The sequence below is a fragment of the Trichechus manatus genome, unplaced genomic scaffold, assembly GCF_000243295.1.
Source record: "Trichechus manatus latirostris isolate Lorelei unplaced genomic scaffold, TriManLat1.0 scaffold00053, whole genome shotgun sequence".
Classification (NCBI taxonomy): domain Eukaryota; kingdom Metazoa; phylum Chordata; class Mammalia; order Sirenia; family Trichechidae; genus Trichechus; species Trichechus manatus.
Window position 1 is genome coordinate 10,900,212 of NW_004443989.1, and position 16,603 is coordinate 10,916,814.

General features: G+C 43.0%; 1 protein-coding gene across 1 annotated transcript in view; it reads right to left on the reverse strand.

The window, feature by feature from the left end:
- Positions 1–14,967, reverse strand: part of KLHDC4 (kelch domain containing 4) — a 38,639-nt gene extending 23,672 nt beyond the window's left edge. Inside the window, exons 1-5 of the mRNA XM_004377799.2 lie at positions 14,835–14,967; positions 10,892–10,983; positions 7,519–7,597; positions 6,527–6,625; positions 815–951 (exon numbers count right to left, since the gene is read on the reverse strand). Of these exons, the coding sequence (XP_004377856.1) occupies positions 815–951; positions 6,527–6,625; positions 7,519–7,597; positions 10,892–10,983; positions 14,835–14,933 (506 nt within the window). The 5' untranslated portion in view covers positions 14,934–14,967. The remainder of the gene's footprint in view (positions 1–814; positions 952–6,526; positions 6,626–7,518; positions 7,598–10,891; positions 10,984–14,834) is intronic.
- Positions 14,968–16,603: the final 1,636 nt, after the last annotated feature.

A 16,603-nucleotide genomic window follows, 5' to 3' on the forward strand; every position in this document is an offset into this window, starting at 1 on the left:
TTGACAAAGACCCTGCTCTACCTCCCCATTAAATTCTTCGATATGACTGCCTGTTTCATTGAAGCAAAGGCACTCCCGCTTTGTTACCCAACAGCAAAGAAGACGCCAGGTGATTGTAGCACACAGCCCCAGGCACGTGCTCCATGCCACACCCTACAAGCAGCAAAGCCAACTCACTCTACTTTAAATCTGTGATTCAGCTGTGCTTCTTCTCTTAAATGCTGTATGTACAACTATACTGTCTGTCCCTCCATACACAGAGAGTCAGACGCACAGCTTCTGACCATTCTGACACCCTGCGGTAAGTGTGCAGCAGGAACCACATTATCAACAAACGCAAAATGAGGCACCAACAGAGGGTGGAGCTGGCTTATCTCAGGCAGACTTAACGGTTTCCCATCCTTCCTCACGCCAGTGCACTAATGCCTCATTGGCGACACAGACAAGCTTGTCCTTCTAGAAGTACGGTACCTCCACAGGGCAGCCTCACCTCCAGCAAGCTCAGAGCCTGAGGCGACCCTGAGGGGGTAAAAAGATGGCGCATCAGAGAAGACCTGCACTTGTTAGGGTAAACACAGACACTGACAAAGGAGGGATGAGAAAACAGGTCACACTGCAGTGCAGTGGTGGACAGGCCCTGAGATGAAAGGATCCAGAATCACCCATGTGGGAGAAAGCGGGCACTTCCCAACTCCTCTTTAACCCGAGGAGAGCATCTCTAGGGTCTCTGTACGTTGTGCAGCCCCAAAACCAGAAATCTAGGCATGGGGAAGCATGGCACAGTGGAAGGTGAGGCTCATGACAAGCATCTTACCTGACTTGCTCCCAGCTCTTGGTGGCCAAGTGCAGCACCCAGAGATCCTTATAGTGGTAAAACTGCTCCCCATCAGGAGAGGCAAACTCCCCTCCAAAGACCCACAGCTGTCCACCGCCCTGAGGCACCACGACGGCCTGCAAGAGAAAGACAACGGAGTCAGGGTACAGCCATGCACTGGCATGGCGGTGCCAGCTCTACATGTAAGTGACTCGGTTTGGGAGACAGAGACACAGGAGTCTGGGTAAAGGACCACCACTGTGAAGTAGAAAGCCTGAGCCCTACCTGGGCTTACATACGGCTCGGAGACAATGAAGTTCCAACTGGACAGAGTAAAAAGACATCAATGACCACCCAGGGCATTCTGCAGAGACCCCAGAAAGGCCACGCTGTAGGGCTAAACTAGCCCTAGAATAAAGCCATGCTTGACTTGCCCTAACAAAGTAAAAAGATGATCTGCAAGTAACTGAACTGCCTGCCCAGGATAAAATTTAATATTAGTTCATTAAAAGATGAAAACAAAACCCAGACACTCAAAAGACCACATTCAAAGTCCATCATCTAACCACACAAGGAGAAACTCAATCAACAGAGACAGACTTAGAAATGACAGAGATGACAGAATTAGCAAGGAAGGACTTTAAAGCAGTTATTATGGATATGTTCAAAGATTTAATGGAAAACATGAACACAACAAATCAAAAAAGGAAACTATCATCAAGAACCAAACAACTTCTAGAGCTGAAAAATATATGTAAAGTGAGAGATTCACTGTGAAAAATTCACAAGTTCAGAGCACATCCACTGAACTTAAAGGAGCGCAAGAGAAACTATCCAAAATGAAGCAGAGAGAGAAAAAAGGTTGGGGGGCGGACAGGAAAAGGACAGAGCCTCACTGACTCACTGGACAATATTAAACAGTCTAACATACATGTAACTGAACTCCCAGAAAAATCACAAAAAGGTACATCAAAATCAAATTGCTGAAAAATCAATGATAAAGAGAAAATCTTTTAAGCAGCTGGGGCAGGGGGAGTAGGGCATATTACATACAGGAGAAAAAAGATAAGAATGACCACTAACCCTCTAACCTCTCATTAGAAACAACATAAGCCAGAAAACAGAAGTTCTTGCAAGGGCTAAAACAACTGTCAACCTAGAATTCCATATCCAGGAAAAAAAAAAAAACCCTTCAAAATGAAGGCAAAATGAAAACATTTTCACCTAAACAAAAGCCGAAGAAATGTGTTCTGAGCAGATCTGCACTTCGAGAAACAGTACAGGAAGTTCTTGAGGCTGAAGGAAAACACCACCACACAGAAACTCAGATCTACACAAGGAATGACGTGCTCTGGCAATGGTAAATTTGTAACAAAATACAAACGGCTTTTTCTTTTTCTCATTTTAAAATTTCTTTAAAGAAATAATTGGCTGTTCAAAGCAAAATCAGTAACACTGCATTGTGGGGTTGATAATGCCTACAGAAACAAAATACATAACAACAATAGCACAACGGATGTAAAAAGAAAATGAAAGTATTCCATTATAGGGTTCTTACATTTTATGAGAAATAGTATATTATTATTTGAAGACAGGTTGTCCTAAGTTAAAGATGGATATCGTAAACTCGAAAAACCACTAAAACAAGACAACCAAAAAAAAAATGAGATTGCTAATGAAATAAAAATGGAATATTAAAGATAATCAATCCAAAAGAAGGCAGGGAAATAGAGAAAAAAGAATATAGGCAGATGGCACAAATAGAAAACAAACAGCAGGATGGTATATTTAAACTTAACGATGTCAATAATTACATTAATTAAATAATTACACTAATTAAAAAACAAAGCTTGTCAGACTATAAAAAACAGACCCAACTACAGTGGTGTTTACAAGAAATGCATTTTAAATATAAAGACATAAATAGGTTAAGAGGCAAAGGATGGGAAAAGATATACCATGCAAACACTAATTATAAGAAATCTGGGTGGTTATAGTCATATCAAGGAACCCTGATAGTGCAATGGGTAAGTGCTCGGCTGCTAAACCAAAGGTTGGCGGCTCAAACCCACCAGTGGCTCTGCAGAAGAAACACTTGGTGATCTGCTTCTGTGAAGATCACAGCAAAAAAAATCTGAGACAGTTCTATTCTGTCACATGGGGTTGCTATGAGTCAAAAATAGACTCAACAGCACCTAACAACAAGAACATATTCGTATCAAACAAAATTAACTGCAAAACAAGGAAGATCATCAGGGATAAGTCAGTACGGATATGGAAGTCTTGAACACTATCAACCTACCTAACCTAATGTAGGATACTTCATCCAACAATTAGAGAATATACATTCCTCTCAAATACACACAGAACAAGCAACAAGATAGATCATACGTTAGGCCATAATATCTCTCAATAAATTTAAAGGACTGAAATCATACAAAGTGTTCTTTCACAACAAGATTAAAATTATAAACAAATAACAAAAAAGACAGCTGAAAAATTCCCTAAATATTTTTAATTTAAATATACTTCTTAATATTGTAACTCATGGGTCAAAGAGGGCATCTAAAGACAAGTTAGATAATATTTCAATCTAAATGATAAAGAAAACACAATATATTAAAATCTGTAGGATGCAGCTAAAGTAGCAACTAGAGAAAAACTTATTTCTTTAACATATTAGAAAAGAAGATTTAAAACCAATGATCTAAGCTTCCACTTTAAAAAGCTAGAAAAAGAAAATTAAACCAAAGTAAATGGAAAGAAACAATAAAGAGTAGATATTATTGAAAAAGAAAAATGGATAAACAAGAGAGAGAGAAAAAAAATCAACAAACCCAACGTCAAGAGAAAAAAAACTATGGAAATACTTGAATGAAACACAACTTCTGTTTGGGATCTAGGTTTCAGATTTTTAAGTCAACAGGAACTTTTTCTACCTTCTTTCAAGAATGCTTTCAAAATTGCCAAAGGAGAAGTACTAGACAAATTATTTCCTAAATAGCTTCAAACCAGAACCATATGTGGCTTTTTAGATTCACAGGTAGAAGGGGCCTTCATCACCTAGCACAATCCTAGTCATCCAATTCAATTAGGAAATCCAAGTCAAAGAAACCAAGCTCGTGACTGGTCAGTCACAAGCTTACTGGACAAGGAGTAAGGTTAGACTAAAACTCACGTGTCCCTACTTCCAGTTCACATTTATACAAAACAATTCCCCAGAGAGAAACCCATAAATCTTACCAGTTAAACGAAGGTAAATATTGATAAGATAAATCTGTACTTCTTGCTAAATTATTATTCTTAAAATTATTTTTTAAGGAAATACGTAATAAAGAAAATCTTCACTTGCTGCCCCTAAAGACTTGAAAGAATGTGAATTTTAAGTAAATGAATTCCTCTGCTTTCTTCCCTTCCACAAAGAAAAAGCATGGCTATTGCACATCTGGTTATCACTTTTTTTCCTAGAGCTATGAACGATGTTTAAACTAAAACATCTTTACTAGTACTCTCTATGGAAAACTAGTTCACAAGCACGTATTAAAACGTACACCCAAGATGTCTTACTATTGCAAGCATACAGTTCACTCACCTTCAACAAAGTATGTTTTAAAATTCTAGTTATTTCAAATAATTTGCTCTATTCAATTTTTTAAACCAAATATTTATGGGTAAAAGTAATAATACAGCTCTATGTCACAATAACAAAAAAAAAGAAAGAAAACTTTTTTGGGTAAGAAAATAATGAATGAAAGGTCTAATTTAGAGGCTAACAATAGGACCTTAGTATTCAAACTCAAAGGTTTCAACCTAATGCAAGTTCAACGTTATTTCCAAATTATTTCTATTTAGTAGCTATCAAATGAATGAAAAGGAATACAGTCTACTAAGAAGGGAATCTAGTTCAGATCACAGATCAGTGCCCGATTTCTCCAAGAACTTATTTTATCAAGCTTATTATCTCATAATAAACATGCTAAAACCAGTTGCTGTAAAGTAGATTCTGACTCATAGTGACCCTATAGGACAGGGTAGAAATGCCAGATAGGGTTTCCAAGGCTGTAATCTTTATGGGAGTAAACTGTCAGGGCTTTTCTCCCATGGAGTGACTGGTGGGTTCGAAACACCAACCTTTTGGTTAGCAGCAGAGCACTTAATCACTGCGCTACCGGGGCTCCAAAATGTCCTGCAGTGTAAGGAAAAAAATGATTTGCTAAATGATCCCCATAAAATTCATGTTTTAAGTGAATTTTAGTTATCACTTTGGAAAACAAACTATCAAGTGAGTAGACACCTAGGAACCCAATGCCTTCACTTCCTCTTTTCTCACTCATGCCCTAACTCCCAACAGACCCACTCATGCCAGCTACTTGACCCTCAGCAGTCTAAGAAGAGGCAGTGTCTGTCTATTCTCCCAGGGAAGGATACTGAGAATAGAATGCCGAAGCCTACATGAGTCACTCAGTCCCACGTCCAAAGAAAGCGAGACCCTGGCTTTCTTCCACTGGGCTGTATTCACTTTAGAAAATGCCATGTAAACTCTCAAATTACACACCAAAATAAATTTCACCCCCCAAAAACCCAGGGCCTAGGAGAAAAGAAAGACTAACAGGAGTATGTGTAACCTTTCTCTTTCCCCTCCTTCTGCCTGCTAATTGACCAAAGATAAAGAACACAACTTCTAACATCGTATTCATTAAATAAGTCCATAATGCGGGAACTTTATGTCCTGCTGAGTTTACTGCAGTAGAATTTGAACTATAACGATCTACAGGCAAAAGACTTTACAACTGATGTTCCATTTCCCATCTCTCTGATTCACTGCGAACTCAGACTGCAAACAGCAAGACTACCTCAACGACAAGGACATCACTAAGCCTCTGACTAATAAAGCCTCTAGAAGGCATTAGAGCCTGCTGAGATCCTGCCGAAATAACCAAATTAAAAAATCTCAAGACATTTATGACATGAATCCTTCAAGAATGCAGCTAATCACTATGATTAAAATGGTTAAGACAATAAACACAAAAGCAGCACGAGGTCTGCATTCCATGACACAGAACAGAAGAGAGTGTTTCAAGAAAAGGGATACAACAGTGAACGAGAAGGACAAAGTGCCTGTCCTCGTGGAGCTTGCAGGACATCTAAAACCAGGACCTCCCTTCCCTGGATATGACTACTAGAAGGAACCTCTCCTGTATAAGTAGGATGCTACCACCACGTTACTTGAATGCTACTTCCTCGTATGCCCTGCTTATGACACAGCTCATTCTAAAAGAATTATCTTCCTTAGACCATTTACATTTGTCTTTGAACAGTCCATTTTCTCGTTTCCATCTCTCTAGCCACCAGATCATGGGCTATGTAACCCTCTTTCCACTCAAACGGGGGCATGGGGTGCACATTTTGCTGTGTGGCTATTACATACCAGGCACTAGACATTTTTTTCCTGGATTATTGCATATAATCTTCACACAACTTGGAGGCAGAGGTGTTCATCTCCCCAGTTTATAGATGAAGAAACTGACATGCAAAGAAGTTTTGTAACTAGCCCAAGTAGCAAGCAGCAGAGCTGGGATGATCTGCAAGGCCTGGCCTCTTTGTACCACACTCCTCTCTTTTATAAGCCCCACAGCTGATAGCAGAATTCCCACAAGCAAAGCCCCAGCAGGAAAAGATGGGAGAAACCTGAAGGTCCATCCAGAAAATTACCTGGTGAGCGCAGCGCCGGGGAGGTGGATTAGGGATTTCAACTTTAGTCCATGTACCCTTTCTGATATTGTAGGTATAAAGCTCATTGTACAAAAACGTCTGCAGAAAGGAGGAAGAATTTTAGTGTTCTGATGGCATGCTTCCATTCAAGTGACAGTAAATGGAAAGAATACCCCCCAACTATTAGATTACCCTGGGAAACTTGTTTCCTAAAGCAACGTAAATCACCCCAATACAGGGGGCTGTGCAACAGATTTCCCAGGACCCTTTAGGATGACAACACAAAGAAAAAGGCCGTCTGTCCACCAATGCATGTTAATATCTAAGCTGCTGAGATCCTTTGCCACTCAGTAAAATTCTTCCTCCTCCTAATTCAGGCCTAGTTTTTAAGTGGATGGAAATTCACAGATGAAGACGGAAGAGCGAAGTCAAGTTCACAGGGTTCCTCTCAGGTTGGAGTGAATATGGGCGCCTGCTTTTGTTAACTGCTTCATACAGTTACATTTTCTGAACATACAGAGAAAACACAGGTCTTTCTGGATTGCTCAAAAATAACACTTTGCTCTACAACTCATCAGCACTTTCCATATTCAAGACAATTCTGAAAACTGTGAATTTTAATTTTGGAAAGCCTATCACGAGGAAGAACAGAGGGCATGTAGGATCGACTGTCAATGGGTGCAGGCTAAGCTCCAGCAGGCAGTAACAGTGGGAGAGCTGATCGGGGGAACAAGGACAGAGGGCAGGTACAGTTGAGAGTCAAAAGAGTGATGAACCCCTCAATGTTGGTGCAATCACAGTCACTTCATCCCTAATGGAGCCTGGGTGACTTGTCAGGGACAACGTCTCCCATCAGTCCCGACCACTCAGGAGGCGAGACATGTAATAAGGGAGTTACAGGACCAGTGCATATCTGACATCAACGCTTTAAATGGATTTTATGCCAAACAGACCCACGGAAATTGGGGGGAAAGAATAAATATATACTTTACTTTTTTGCCATTGAAATATTCACCTCCAAAAAGAATCAACTCATCTTTCTCAGGATGAGCGGACAGCGATGCGTTTAACCTACAAGAGACGTAAGCAGTAGGTCAGCAAAGAATTGAAGTGCAAGCAACTCGTTCCTGATGCCCAGTCGGAGAGCCTGCCTCCATTCTGCCGGAATGCTCTATCACCAGGCCTCACCTTTCTAACGGTCCATGAAGGAAAGGACACAAATTAAATTCAGGACTGTGACCACTGGTTCACATTCCCAGGGCAGCCTGGGTCTGGGTGACCTTTCATATAACCTGGTTTACAAATCATGTGATAGTAAGAAGGGTGGGTCTAGATGCTCCTATTTATAAGCCAGATTTTCTGGAACTGCCCTATTTTAAGGGTCTATCTTGTTAAATCACAATCAAAACTGTTCTAAAGAATCCAGCATTGAAGCATTTCAACACATTTCCCAGACAGCTTTCATCTGGAAAATGGAACGATTCTTCTACTTATTTCACACGTAAGGACAAGAGAATAGCTATACAGAAATTATAAATACATTCTGACCACTTCAGTAGATAGTAATGAAAAATACTACGAGAGAGGGCACATCACCAGAAAATACCACTCTTTAAAAATCACCGACAAGTGGTGTTCCCCAAGGTGTGTTCCATTTTACCCTGATTCTAAAAGATGCGTCTCAAAGGAAAACCAGTTTTAAGGTCAAATAGTTTCAAGGTCAAATCTGAAAACTCTACTTCCCTCTTAGAATTTACTGAGCACAGAAACATTTTATAGACTAAGAAATCTTACAGTAAAGAAACCAGTGTTTCCCAAAGTTCTCTGACCCTGAATCTTTTTTTTCACCTAACATCTATTAATTTCCTGTGGAAAAGTACTGAATCAATTTGGGAAACAACAATCTATGCTGGATCCAAAATATTGAAACATTGCTGGTATACACAACTAACCACACACCCCACCTTTACTAAAGTACCGCAGAACATACAGGTATCACAAAGCTCTGATGCAACTAGATGTCTTCTCCTTTCTTCCCAGTTAAGTTACATCTGAGCCAATACTTGGGTTTAAACACACTTAACATCACCAAAACCAAACCCATTGCCCTCCAGTCAATTCCAACTCATAGCGACCTTATAGGACAGAGCAGAACTGCCCTAGAGAGTTTCCAAGGAGCAGCTGGTGGATTCAAACTGCCGACCTTTTGGTTAGCAGCTGAGCTCTTATCCACTGTGCCACCAGGGCTCCCATACTTAACAACAATGGGCAATTTTCATGGTTTGTGTCTCTTTTTCATAATATGATCAAGAGTTATGAGGTACGAAGTTACTAAAGCTACCCAGTTAAAAGGTCTTACTCTCATTATGTCTCAGTTTCAACAACTGCTCCCTTATATCAGGAAGCATTTCTAGCTGACTCAGTGAGTTGCAAACATTTTAAATTATATCCTCACGTGAAATATGACTTTTGGGACAATACTACTTTAAGAAAAGTTCTAAAACACCATCCAGGAAAAAAAAAAAAACTACGTTCAAAGTGGATTCCCTACACAGTGCTGGTGTACTTCCCTTCAACCTGAAGGTAGGTTTGATGTACTTCTTGCATTTCCAGACCACTTTTCCTCCCTGTTTATCTCCCCAGCCTAATTTCCCACCCACCTCCTCTCTAAGCCACCCTGGCTTCCTCAGCTCCTTAATGCCTTAAAGACCTCCAAGATTTGTGTGCTTCAGGAATTCAAATGAAAATGTATTTTTAAAACATCTACGAAGTATAGTCTAGAAATATAATTTGTCTTGCTCCAACAATAACATGCCGGTCCTGTGGGAAAAATAAAACCAGATTACTAACGGAATTTACAAGATGAAGAGGAAGGACCTCCAACTTTGGGAGAGGCTCTGGTGCTAATTAAGCTCCTCCTCACCCCTTAACAGGTGATGGTTAGATCCACAGTGTCTGAGATTGGTGGGATTCCAGCACCAGGGCCACAATTTGCACCCCACTATAGCAAAGGGATAGGAGGCCTGGTGGTGCAGTGGTTAAAGCACTTGGCTACTAACCAAAAGGTCGGAAGTTTGAACCTACGAGCACCTCCAAGGGAGAAAGATGTGGTAGTCTGCTTCCATAAAGATTACAGCCTTAGAAACCCTATGGGGCAGTTCTATTCTATCCTATACGGTCGCTATGAGTCTGATTCAACTGGACAGCAAGGAGTTTACAGCAAAGGGAGCACAGTAGCAGCTTCCTCCTGAAGTTCAAGATCCTAGGCTTCCAAAGACTCCTGACATTGCTATTAAGGATGACTCTTACAAATTTGGAGTCCCTGGGTGGTGCAAATGGTGAACGTGCTCAGCTGCTAACTGAAAGGTTGGAGGTTCGAGTCCACCTGGAGGTGCTTTGAAGAAAGGCCTAGTGATCTACTTCTGAAAACCCAACCATTGGAAACCCTATGGAGCACAGCTCTACTATGACACATGCGGGATTGCCATGAGTTGGATCCAACTTGATGGCAACTGTTTTTTTTCCTTACAAATTTAATCTCATTCTGAAGGAAACAAAATCGATCGCTTCTTAACTAAATAAAAGTCCCAGGCGCCTGTGAGGTTAACACATTTCCTTTTCTCCGAATGATAGTGAGCTTTTCTATGCAAGTCACTTGGCCTTTCCTAAGTTCAAAACTCCATGCAGCCAGTCTATGGTCTCTCCTTGGTTAATAGCAAGTACAGGAATCACAGAACCCAAACCTAATTATAAAACAGCCAGAATTCTGAAGTAGAGAGACCAAGAAGTAACATACAGGAATAAGGAGTCAGGTTAAGAGCAAAGTCTATTCATTTCAGCACACTCCACGAATGTTTGAAACCCTCCAAAAGACTGGGTTTTGGTCATAACTTACAAATTAATTTAAAATGGCGTATACACAATTCATGTTCAACAATAACCACACTTTTCCCATGAGAATTTAAAATGTAGCAAAAAGCTATCACAATTTTAAGTTTTCCACCAGGAAATTTACACATTTGAAGTACTTTTTAAAAGCCCATTGGGACAACATTTTTGTTCCCAATGCTGTGACCAGCTAGAGCTTTAAAACCTGGGCACAATTTCCCCCTGATGAGCAGAAGGCTGGAGACTTAATCCTCATGCTTCTACATGATAATAAACCATGTAGTCTTGCTCTAGTTCTTCAGAAGAAATGAAAAAAAGGTTATGTGGGGGCTGATTCTGCACAGACTTTAATGACTGAAATGCCCCATGAACTGGTCATTTATGAAAACAGGGTCTGAGGGTGATTTTACAGCACTGTTCCAAGTTACACAAGTGAACTGTCAGAAACTAAAATGAAACGAATCCTCACTTCCTTACCTTGGAGAAGGTGGGGGACACAGTGTTTCTACAATCTGAGTCTTTTTAGCATCTAGTGTCTGGAAGTGGGCAATCAGAGCTTCAAGGTCTTCCTAAAGGAAAGTAGCAGTCAATGTGAGACATTTTCTTCTTTACCCATAACATCCATGACATAATCCAGAGCATGCAACGGTTTCCCCACTCTGTCAATCTGATCTTATGAGCTTCCAATCGCATTCATGAAGTATAACATACCCCCTCCTCCACCCACTTGAAATACACAGAATTTGGCACATTCAAAAATACTCAGGGCTTGACCTTAAACGGAGTTTTTTAGAGGTCTAGACACAGGCACATTCCACATATTATTGCATTCCAACTCTCCCTCCTCCCATCACCCCCTGAAGGGCCTTCCACTTAGACAAGCCCACCCTGAAGTCACTGCTAATTCTTTAGACAACCTCTCCTAAGCCCAGTCCTGGCCTGCACACCACTCTATTTTGTGTTCTGTATAGCAGGGTTTGATAGTTTTCTTGCTCATGTTTTCTTTTTCCACCCTTCATCCTCCAAATAAAGGTCCAAGAGAGCATGACTGTCTTGTTTAGTGCAATGCCTGCACAACAGGGCTCAGTAAATGTCTGTGCAGTCAATCAGCGTGTGAAGGCTCTCTACTATACAACAGCAGACACCGGTTTAGAAGTCCCAATGCTGGAATCCAGTTCCCTATCCCCAGTCCTTCCTGCTCCCTTGTATTTATTGGTGCCCACCCGCACCCCCCACCCCCACCCCACGTGATTCGTGACCTGTCATTGGGAAAGTCCCTTTCCATTCTTAACTCTTACTTCCTCACATTGAGACCTGGAAGCTCCCCACCTCCGCCCCCACTCTTCTCCTCCATCTGATTTCCCTTCCCTGAAGGTAGGGTAGGTGTATTTCTTGCACTTTCAGACCACGTTTCCTCCCTTAGTATCCCTCCCTCATTTCCCATCCAACCCCTCACCCTCTAAGATCCCCTGGCTTCCTCAGCTACTTTAATCAAACACTCCATTCCCTGGGCCTGAACAACCTTATTCTCTCCAACTGCATCCCATTCCCAGAACTACCTTCACCCACCCTTCAGCCCAGTGTAAAGTCATTTCCCCAGAGCCAGCGAAGGTTAGATGCACTCACAGCTGACTCACAGGCATGCTGCCTTCATTATTTTTAAATGTATCACGCAATACTTAAGACCTCCAAACAGGTACAAAAATGAATTCAAGGTACTCCCGTGTACCCAACCCCCAACTCTGGAAATAAAGCATTACTGATACAGTTGATGCACCCATCACCCCCCAAGGTAACCACTATCTGGAATTTGATGCGCAAACATTTCTTTATACTCTTACTACATAGGTACGCATTCCTAAACAATCTATGTTATTGTTTTAGACTTTTAAATTTCACACTAATGGTTCCATACTGTATATTCTTTTGCAACTTGTTTTTTTGCTCAACAATGTTGAACAACTTGATACATGACAACACTAGGTCCATTCATTTTCACTGTGGCACACTTATGACTCAACCACATCCATTCTCCTTCCAATGAACAATTTTGTGTTTATGTAAACAGTACTATTATGGCTCTCCCTGTGCCCATCTCCTGTGTAGATCAGTTTCTGCAGCATACTTCCTTAGGCATCTTAACGGTCAGATTACAGGTAAAGACACATTAGATCCCAAAGTTGTCCTATCCCTTTAAACCCTCCCCAGTAGTCCACATGGTGCCCATCACCCAGTACTTCCATGTGGGCGATCATTTCATGGTTGTCCTGCTGGCACCACACCCCTCCTCATGAGGGACATTCACTGGGTACTCCAAACACATTTACTGAGTGACTGGAACTTCAGAGAGACCTGGGATAGATGAGTACTGGGGTCAGTTAGGTCAGAGCCCCTCGCTGCTGGTGCAGTTTGTCCCTTAGAAATGGTCTCCGTTATGGCAGACAGAAGAGGGCGAGGTGGGGAAGAAATGGACTGGAGTCAGGAGGACCAGGTCTGCAGGGAAAGCTGCTTGTCAGTGCTGGGGGACAGCTGGCGTGGACGTCTACCAGGCCAGGCTATGCCCGTCTGCAGCTATGCCATTGGCCACTAACCCTCCTTATACAGGGACCCTTTTGATAAGGAGCCCTCACTTTGTTTCTGTGTTGGGGGCAGGCTTTGATGGTATTTTCTGAACACATATGGTAAACTGAGGCACAATCACAGTAGGCAGATAATGCATTCGTTAGAAGCAGAGGATCTGGAGTTGGGTAATCCAGGTTCAAACCCCATCTCTTGCCCTTCTTGCCAATTAATCCAGTAGGCCCCCACGTGCCTCACATATTGAGAGAATTCTCAGCGGACAAAATAACATCTGTGAGCTAGGCAAGGTGCACTCCTGCATGGCTCTAAGGCAGGACTCTCACACTTGTCTGAGCATCATAATCACTGGGCTGGGGGCAGGGTGGGGTGGGGTGGGGTCTGGAGCCTAGTCCGTGAAAGCCTCTCCAAGGTGACAACAGCTGGCAGACACAAGGAATCCACTCATGAGAAGAGTGTGGTTGCGGTAGGGGGAACAACCATGAGTAGAAAGAATGTGGTATATTTGAGATCCTAGAATAAAGTCAGTGTGGCCAGAGGGGAGATGACTGGGGGTGGTGGTCGGCGGGGGGAGTAGATGAGGTAGACAGGCCAGGTCATGCAGGGTCTTTTAAGACAGTATTCAGACTTCAACAGAGGAACATGTCTGTGAAGACAGCTAAACAAAGATGTCAGGTGATGCAATACATGAATCTTGTGGAAAGCAGGATTCTAAGATGTCCCCAAGACTCGCGACCGTGTAATGCCCAAGACAGTGAATATGGTGGGATATTAAATAACATAGTTGACTTTAAGAAAGGGAGATGATACTTGGTGGACCTGACCTAATCAGGCGCCTCCTTAAAAGGAACTGGGTGCTTCCTAAACAAAGAAATTGGAAGTGTAAGAGGGATTCCATGTGAGGGAGAGTCTCCATTCCTGGCTTTGAAGAGGGAGGGGGCCGCGAGGCAAGGAATGCAGGCGGCCTCTAGAAGCTGAGAGCAGCCCTGGCTGACAGCCAGCAAAGAAACGAGAACCTCAGACCTACAACCACAAGAAACTGAACTCTGCCAACACCCTGAATGAGCTGAGAAAAGGACCCCGAGCCTCAGATGACTGAGAAGAAAATGGATGATGCATTGATTTAGGTCTGTGAGACCATAAGCAGAGAACTCAGTCATGTCATGCCAGACCTCTGCAGATTCTGCTCTCAACAAGAGAAAAGAGTAGTGATGGTTACCATCAACTGTTATGGAAAGGCCTACAGTTGCAGGTTTTTTTTCACTTAGTCTCACTTGAGGCTCATCCTTCAGGGTGACTGTGAAGATTACTTATCCTTTTTTAAAGATGAAAGAAGGGAGGCTCAAGAAAATTAAGGTCCTTACTCCCACATCACACATCTTCCAAGAGGCGGGCCCAGCTCTGCTTACACTAAACCCCAGCTTCATCCACCACCCTGCCGCAATCTACTGGGAGAGGAAGAGGACACTACAAAAAAGCACAGAAACGGCCGCGACATCATATGAAGAAGTGCAAGCACTTAAAAAGAGGGCCGCTTCTTTGCTTTTAGGGGTTGTGAGGGCTCAAAGAAGGTCGAGTAAACATCGAAGACGACAGGGGCACGCGTGGACTGCTCGGGATGGAAGCGGGCATTCTTTACATAGCTTGCACAAGCGCCGCGCTGGACCCAATGTTTTCATTTCATCCGTGAGACTCTCCCATGAGACAAGCGTCGCTGCTTCTTCCGTCTTGCAGACGAGGAAACTGAGTCCCGCAAGGTTGAAGTGACTTGGCCACGGCCACACGGCCGGAGCTGGTCGGGCCGCTAGAGAACCGCGTATGGCCGGCCGCGGGCGTCACTCACCTCCTCCTTGCGCGAGCGCTTGGACACCTTCTTCTCCATCTTGGCGGCCGTCTTCTCGGCTCCGCGGCCCTTCTTCTCTTTCTTGCCCTTCTTGCCCATCTCGCCAGGTCTGAGCGAAGGTGCGCTAAACCCCCGCCGGAAATAAGTGATCGCGCGGGAGGGGGCCGGCGCCTGGTTAACGCGTCATTTCCGGTACCGTCCCGTCCCGCGAACCCGCCTCTGGGCAAAGGCTGAGAGAGAAAGGACGGTAGGCTACCCTGTACCGGCCCACGACTTCAGGGTCCCACTTACCAATGTCTTTGGAGAAGAGCTTGGGGCCTTTGCGCTCTGGGTAAGGTGTGTCCAAGGAGACAAAGGCTGTCCAGACCTGAAAATAGCTGGGCACTTGCCCCTCTCACTGTGTGTTCCCCGTTCACACCGCCCTGCCCCTCCTGGCTTGGCCTGATGCGATGGATGATTCTTAAACTGTCCTAGATGGCGGGGCATCGGTAGCGTGTAAGGGCACCCGCCGTGGAAGGAGGTGGCCACATTCGAATGCCAGCTCAGTATTTACTGGCGCTGTAAATTGAGGCAAATTGCTTAACCCGCTAGAGTTCCATTGTTTTTTTTCACTTAGTCCTACGTGAGGCACACCCTTCAGGGTGGCTGTGAGGATTATTTATTCTCTTTTAAAGATGAGAGAAGTGAGGCTTAGGAAAATTAAGGCCCTTACTCCCAGATGACACATCTTGCAAGAGGTGGGCCCACCTCCCCCTTACACTAAACTCTAGTCTCTTCCACCACCACCTGTCTCAGTCTAGTGGGAGAGGAAGAGGACAGAACAAAAGATCACAGGAACTGCTGTGACACCAATTTTGAACTGTAGGTTAAACACTTTTTCTACCTTGGACCCTTTTGAAAATCAAAGGGGTGCTATGGCTTAACTCCCTGGAAAAATATTCACACAATTAAAAAAATTGCAGACACTAGGTTAAGACAGCCACTTTTCCCAGTCCAGATAAAACGTGCCAGGTACTGAGTTTAGAGTTAAGACTATTGCGCTAAATGAGAAAAACAGCTCTTGCCATTCTACTGTCTATGTGACTTTCCAAAAGGTCCTAAGATAGAGGACATTTGTTTCTTCATCAGGAGAAAATGTTGTTGTTGGGTGCTGTTGAGTTGGTTCCAACTCATAGCGACCCTATGTACAAAAGAACAAAACACTGCCCTGTCCTGCGCCACCCTCACAATCATTGCTGTGTGTGAACCCATCGTTGCAGCCACTGTGTCAATCCATCTTTTTCATAGTCTTCCTCTTATTCACAGACTTTCTACTTTACCAAGCATAGTGTCCTCCAGGGACTGGTCCCTCCTGATAACATGTCCAAAGTACAAGAGACGAAGTCTTGCCGTCCTCGCTTCTGAAAAGCATTCTGGCTGTACCTCATCCAAAACAGATTTGTTTGTTCTTCTGGCAGTCTATGGTATATTCAATATTCTTTGCCAACACTGTAACTCAAATGCATCAATTCTTCTTCAGTCTTATTCATTGTTCAGTTTTCCCATACATATGAGGTGATTGAAAATACCCTGGCTTGAGTCAGGCACACCTTAGTCCTCAAAGTGACATCTTTGCTTTTTAGCACTTTAAAAAGCTCTTTTGCAGCAGATTTGCCCAATGTAATACGTCGTTTGATTTTTTGACTGCTACTTCCATGGGCATTGATTGTGGATTGAAGAAAAATGAAATCCTTGACAACTTCAATCTTTACTCCATTTATCATGATGTT